The 7458-nt window shown below is 40.5% G+C and overlaps 1 protein-coding gene across 1 annotated transcript in view; it reads left to right on the forward strand.

Annotated features, from left to right (window-relative positions):
• BTBD7 (BTB domain containing 7) overlaps window positions 1-7458 on the forward strand; it is an 80353-nt gene that overhangs the window by 66102 nt on the left and 6793 nt on the right. Inside the window, exons 8-10 of the mRNA XM_083366746.1 lie at window positions 868-1057; window positions 4998-5176; window positions 5849-6277. Coding sequence (XP_083222872.1) covers window positions 868-1057; window positions 4998-5176; window positions 5849-6277 — 798 coding nt within the window. The remainder of the gene's footprint in view (window positions 1-867; window positions 1058-4997; window positions 5177-5848; window positions 6278-7458) is intronic.

Below are 7458 nucleotides of genomic sequence, written 5' to 3' on the forward strand. Positions count from 1 at the left end.
GAACACATTTGAAAGATTGATTTAATCTCTTCTCATCTCTTTGAGTTTTCCCTGAGCATGCTCCATCCCCTTCACCCCCATACACATATACACATTTGCAGAGACTTTCCAGCTTGTCTGGACAGAGGAAGACATCCTCTCCCTAAACAGAACTGAGCCGTGACTCTCAGCCTCCTTCTGCGTGTACAGGAAGCGACTGCGTACTTTTATTTACAAGAGAAAGAACTGCACACTCCTTGTGAATGTCTTCTTCTACAGACAGCTTTGAAGGAGAAAGGCTTCCCAGCCGCTTTCTGCTCACCAGAGGTGCAAGGGGAGATAGTCCAGATCTTTGATGCAATTCAGTTTCCAAGAATGGTCGTACAATCTGAAATTTGATACCGTTTTCTGTTTGTGTGTTACTTATTCAAGACAGTTTGTACTGTAATGCAAATTTTGTATGAAGAGTTGTTGTTTTTTTTGCAACCTTTGTTCTTTGTACAGTGAAATCCTTTGATATTTTTGGTTATCAGCAGTATTTCAGCTAATGTGCAGGTGGTTTGTGTTTGTAAGATTGATGAATTAAGACCCACGTTAGCAAAGTAGCTTCTTTGAATATTAGTGAGCCCATTCAAAGTCATCTGAATGATGTGCATGAAACAGAAAGGATTGGTGAGTCATAACAGTAGAAGCTGCCCATGTTTAATGTCAAGAATATATAAAATTATATGTAAAGGAAATAAAACTATACTTCCTGAAATGTAACATTTTATTATCTATTCTTATCTACCATTATAGGGTCACTTTTTTTTTAAAAAAAGAAGGCTATATCTAGTATTTATATCAGTACATTAGAGCAAAACATTTCTTTTACCTTTGTTGTTTCAGTCACTTCTGGATGAGATGATGGTAGAACAAACTGACCTTGTCCGTTTACGGATGGTTAGAATGTCCAATGTGCCAGATACCCTCTACATGGTGAACAATGCTGTTCCACAGTGTTGTCATATGATAAATCACCAGCAGATGACCAGTAATCAGTCCAGTCCTCCTTCAGTTGTAGCCAATGAAATTCCAGGTACGTTTATAAACCCAATTCATAAATACATTGTTACTGGTTGCAAAATTCTTTAACACTGAAATACCAGAGTCGACATGATTAGAGTTTCATGGAAAAATAAAAACAGGAGGACAAGTGTATGATAATGAATATAAGGTCATCATACCCTGATAATTTTTAACGAGGCATTTCTAGATCTCTTCATTGCAAAGAGAAAAAAAATGAATGTGGGAATTTTGTCCTGTGCAAGCTGGTCCAACGTAAATATGTTGATAGAAAAAATATTTCTCCCTTTTCCCATTTCTGTAAGTTTAGACAGAAGTAAAATGTATTAGTTCATCCGTAATGCATGCTTGCATAATTCATAAATTCATATTAGTTTGTTATTTTTGATGAATGTAAGACTCACTTTAAAAATACATTTCTGCATAATCAAAAAAGAAAGTCGTGGATGTTTATGTTTGACACAATATATTCGTGTTAAGAAGTACCACAGAGATTGTTGATATAAAACAAGATGTAGCCATGGTTGCCTCAAGTTTGGGGTACAGCATGTGTATTAGAACATGCATAAATGGTGGATGGTGTTCAAAGGTTCTTGTGATGCCAGATATTTTTATGGGCATTCTTCATTTAAAGTTTATATATAAGAGAAAGACTTTTATAAAGCAGTCGTCCAAGTGCTGACCTTCATTGAAGCTAATCCAAGAACTAAGCTTAAATGAACTGCCAAAAGTGAATTTCAGGAGAACAAGTGTGGTGCCAGCACTCAAGAATTAGCTTTTTTGCCAGCTGCCAATATGGTGTTGGAGGTACAGCTATTTGATCCTGTCCCATGCTTTGCTACTCACAGCAATCCACCAGTGGTAAGAGAGAAGAAAACGGGATGCCCAGATTTGGCTAGAAAACTGCTTTTTATTACATGCGTTCCTCCGCATGCAAAAAAAATCCTTGGGAGTTGTGAGCAGCATAATAAAAACTGAGCTGCATAGCTACTACAGTTATCTTGCGGTTACGATCAAGAAAATTGTTGTTGGAACACAAACTGTCAACCCTTGAAATTAATTCCAGTCACTAGATTGATATAGGATTATCAGCTGGTGATGATCAGCCTTGATCAGTGACCAGAATATTTGAAGACACTGAGCCAAGTTGGATAGCACTTGTAAGGACAAATAAATTTGTGATGGTTCGGGTGACTTTGAAAGCTTTGGGGGGGGGGGGAAAGGCCACAGTGGGCAACATTGATTCATAAAGATAAATGAAGCTGGAATATTTCAGGAGGATTTTTTTTCTGCTTTGGGAGGTAGTTGGATCCTTTAAAAAAAACCTATAGAAAGCTTGTCTTACATAGCAGTTTTCATTTATTTCCCCAATTCAAAATAACAAAAAAAAAATACAATCGAAGAGGGAACTTCTGGAAATTAAATCAGACCGATTTGGAAGCTGCAACAAAACTCTATTAAAAATTATCTTACAATGTATTTAAGGGACAGAGGACAGTACAGCTGAATTTCCTTCATTTCCATCTTATAGTAAACCCAACTGAAAACTTTACCATTTCAGACCACCTGAATTCAGTATAAGCACCAGAGGGCAGGAGCAAGAAACATCGAATGGAAACTAATCAAGGAGAGAACCAATCTAGAACTAAGGAGAAACTTCCTGACAGTTAGAACAATTAATCAGTGAAACGATTTGCCTCCAGAAATTGTAAGTGGTCCAACACTGGAAGTGTTTAAGAAGAGGTTGGACAATTTGTTTCCTGCCTGTGCCGGGGGATGGACTAGAAGACCTCCAAGGTCCATTCCAATTCTGTTATTCTGTTACTCATATTGGCTAAACTAATGGAAAGAGGTAGAAGAGATTTACTGGAAAATATCATAACAAACTGTGGCAAGTTCTTAAAGAGATGGGAGTACCAGAACATCTTATTTGTCTCTTGAGAAACCTATATGCGGGCCAAGAAGCAACAGTGAGAACTGGACACGGAACCACTGATTGGTTCCAAATTGGGAAAGGAGTCCGGCAAGGCTGTATACTGTCGCCTTGCCTATTTAACTTATATGCAGAGCACATCATGAGAAAGGCAGGGCTAGATGAATCAAAAGTTGGAATTAAGATTGCTGGAAGAAATATCAACAACCTAAGATACGCAGATGATACCACTCTAATGGCAGAAAGTGAAGAGGAACTGAAGAGTCTCTTGTTGCGAGTGAAGAAGGAGAGTGCAAAAGTTGGGTTGAAACTAAACATTAAGAAAACCAAGATCATGGCATCCGGCCCTCTCAATTCCTGGCAAATAGATGGGGAAGAAATGGAGGTAGTGACAGATTTTATTTTCCTGGGCTCCAAGATCACTGCAGATGGGGACTGCAGCCAAGAAATTAAAAGACGCTTGCTCCTGGGGAGGAAAGCCATGGCAAATCTAGACAGCACACTAAAAAGCAGAGACATCACCCTGTCAACAAAAGTGCGTATAGTCAAGGCTATGGTCTTCCCAGTTGCAATGTATGGCAGTGAAAGTTGGACCATAAGAAAGGCTGAGCGCAAAAGAATTGAGGCCTTTGAACTCTGGTGCTGGAGAAGACTCCTGCGAGTCCCTTGGACTGCAAGGCGATCAAACCGGTCAGTCCTAGAGGAGATCAACCCTGACTGCTCTTTAGAAGGCCAGATCCTGAAGCTAAAACTCAAATACTTTGGCCACCTAATGAGGAGGAAGGACTCACTGGAGAAGAGCCTAATGCTGGGAAAGATTGAGGGCAATAGAAGAAGGGGACGACAGAGAATGAGGTGGCTGGATGGAGTCACTGAAGCAGTAGGCGTGAGCTTAAATGGAGCCCAGAAGATGGCAGAGGACAGGAAAGCCTGGAGGAACATTGTCCATAGGGTCGCGATGGGTCGGACACGACTTCGCAACTAACAACAACAACAACATTAGTGGGGAAATACTGTAAAAGGAGTTAGACCTTAGTTGTACCGGCAGCTCGACTGCATAGCATTAGATAGGATTCCCACATGTGTCTGCAGAGTGCCTCTCAACCCATAGAGCAAATTTGGAAATACTTAGGAGGATGGGTAGTGTTGATGGTCCATTTTGCATAAGGAACATCCGGGAAAGATAACAGAATTGGAAGGGATCTTGGAGGTCTTTCTTCTGGTCCAATCCCCTGCTCAAGCAGGAAACTATACCATTTCAGACAAATTGTTGTCTGATTTCTTCTTAAAAATCACCCACAATTTCTGGAGGCAAGCCGTTCCACTGGTTAATTTTGCTGTCAAGAAATTTCTCCTTAGTTCTAGGTTTTTTATTTTTATTTTTTTATTTTAATTCCATTTATATCCCGCCCTTCTCTGAAGACTCAGGGTGGCTTACAAGTTTAGCAGTAGCCTTCATTCTATGTATATGCCTGCTTATTAGGGCTTTCACACACACCCCAAGCGGCATTATTACAAAGTCAGCTTAATTGCCCCCAACAATCTGGGTCCTCATTTTACCTACCTCGGAAGGATGGAAGGCTGAGTCAACCTTGAGCCTGGTGGGACTCGAACCTGCACTAATTGCAGGCAGCTGGTGTTACTTAAGGAGGCATTAGCCCACTGCTCCACCAAGGCTCAATAGGTTGCTTCTCTCCTTGATTAATTTCCATCCATTGCTTCTTGCCCTGCCTTCAGGTGCTTATACTGAATTCAGGTGGGAAAACTGATCGGAATGGTAAAGTTTTCAGTGGGTTTCACTATAAGATGGAAATGCAGGAAATTCATCTGTACTGTTCTCTGCCCAACTTTGTAGCCTGAGTCATTGTTGCCGACACATGTCTTTCTGAACAGTTGCTTTTGGATAAGTTCTTTCTTAGCGTAGATATCTGCCTTAAATAAACCTGGGCTCTGTTGAAGCTCATTACAAGGATGAGGAACAAATTTCAATTCAGATTGTTTTCGGTTTGTCTTTTCTCAGTTCCTCATCTCTCTGTTGTTAAAGAAATGGTCAGACGGCTGCAAGAGCTCCGCCATACTGAGCAAGTCCAGCGAGCTTATGCTCTGAACTGTGGAGAAGGAGCCACGGTCAGTTATGAGATTCAGATCCGTGTATTGAGGGAATTTGGACTTTCTGATTCTGCTGCTGAGTTACTGCAGGTATGAAGTGATGAAGGCAGCATGCAAGTAAGCTGGTGGAACCTGCATGCATTCAATGCCAGAAGTAACCAGCATGTGCAAAAGTGTTGAAGAGTGCACTCATTCACGGAGGAAAGCTTAAAGGGAACATTGCAGTTACATATTGTAATGTCAAAAAAGAATGGGTCAGATTACCTGGTTTCTAACTGATGAGCAAGAAAGTATTCCCATTGCTTTTTTCTACTGCTCTGTTCTAAATATGAGTTATCTACCATGCAAAACAATGAGAATGCTTAATAAAAATTATAGCCATCTAAAGCTTTAGATTCAAATATGCTGATAAAACGATGTTAAGAACCCTAGACTAGAGCCCATACAGTACAGAGCCACCCTATGGTGATTTACAGGATGAGAATTTATGTAGTTTTATGCTTAAGGTGGAATAGGAAGAGTTACTGTATTTTGCCCATTTGTCCACTCTGTAATTAGATATATATATTGATCCCATTGTGCTGGCATGTTATGTTTGTTTTGCCCAGGCAAAGTAATTGTAATGCAAACATATCATGTTTCCATATTGTTGGCATGGAGGAAAAAGTACGACCATACGTTTATCTGTATTAGTAGAAGGGTTGAAATGCAGAAGTTTGTGTGATCTCTCCCTGCATTTCTTGTTATGTCTTTCTGCTGCAGAATCCTCACAAGTTCTTCCCTGACGAGCACTTTGGAGACGAAAGCCCACTTCTGAGCTTGAGACAGTCAGGCCGATGTCGTGTGAACAGCACGCCCACTGCAGAAACAATGTTTACAGACCTAGACTCTTTTGTGGCCTTCCATCCACCACTCCCTCCCCCTCCCCCTCCTTACCATCCACCAGCAACTCCAGTTCACACTCAGTTCAAAGTTGGATGGAAGCAAAGAGCCCAGAGTCAGCATCCCTCACGTTCTTTTTCTTACCCTTGTAACCATTCACTCTTCCATGCCAGAACAGCTCCCAAAGCTGCCCTGCCCAATTATTTCTCCAGTGTGAAAGGCACACCTCCAGATTGCACTAACACTACAGGCCTGGGAAGACAGACAGTTGCAGCTGCAGCAGCTGTGGTGGCTGCTGAAAAGCAAGTGGTAAGAGCGTCTTTTTATTTTATGCACACAATGCATTTTTAAATTTAACAGATTTTTTTTAAAAGTTGTATATATTTTGTTAGGACGCTGAGCTTGTCGATCAGAAGGTCGGCGGTTTGGCAGGTCGAATCCCGAGTGCCGCGTAGCAGAGTGAGCGCCTGTTACTTGTCCCAGCTTCTGCCAACCTAGCAGTTCGAAAGCACGTAAAAATGCAAGTAGAAAAATAGGGACCACTACGGTGGGAAGGTAACAGCGTTCTGTGCGCCTTTGCCGGCCACATGACCATGGAGACGTCCTCGGACAAGCACTGGCTCTTCGGCTTTGAAACGGAGATGAGCACCGGCCCCTAGAGTTGGAAACAACTAGCACGCATGTGCGGGGGAATCTTTACCTTTACCTTTAAGTTACCCAGAGTCATAAATATGAGATGGGTGGTATATATAAAGTAGATAAATAAATATATCAGTATTAATTTACTACTGCAGGGTGCTGCCAATAAGACTTGGCATTTTAAGTTTACCATTATAACTGTTGGAAATGGAGCAGGCTTCATTTTGACACCGTTGATTGTGATCAAGCACTGTGGCATTGAATTGTTCTACAGAAGATGGTACAAGCTGTTATATAATTTCCCTGTGGTCTAGGTTGATAACCAATGACTCTTAACAAGCCCTCCAGATAGATTTATGTGACAAAGCAGATTGGTTTAATAAATTGACAATGAAGATGCCAAGATTGCTATGTAGCATTAGTGTACAAAAAATAAAGCAAATATTTGTATGGTGTGAAGAAGAGGTAATCCAGTGAAGGTTGAAATGAAGCAGGAGGAGAAGCTAACACAATGGGCAGCACACCAAGTTCTTGTTCAAGGATTCATTTTGCTCCAAAGGCCATCAAAGGAACTTATCAAAATGGTAAACCATTTAAATGGTAAACTTATTAAAAATGGTAAACCAGAATAAGCGAATGTAGTAGCTGGGAATTTTACTCACTTATTAAATCATTTCCTATAGATTGCATCCAAATTTTCTGTGAAGAGTTTTCCCTTACACTTTTGTTAGTTTATGCATAAGATACTAATTTTTGTTCTTCTGTGTTTTTATCAAAGAAGAAAATGAAGAAAGTGTATACTTTATTTTTTAAATCCCATTGCCCATTTTCAGCCAACAGCTGATGAAAAA

This window comes from Vipera ursinii (assembly GCF_947247035.1).
Source record: "Vipera ursinii genome assembly, chromosome: 1".
In the NCBI taxonomy this organism is placed as follows: Eukaryota; Metazoa; Chordata; class Lepidosauria; order Squamata; family Viperidae; genus Vipera; species Vipera ursinii.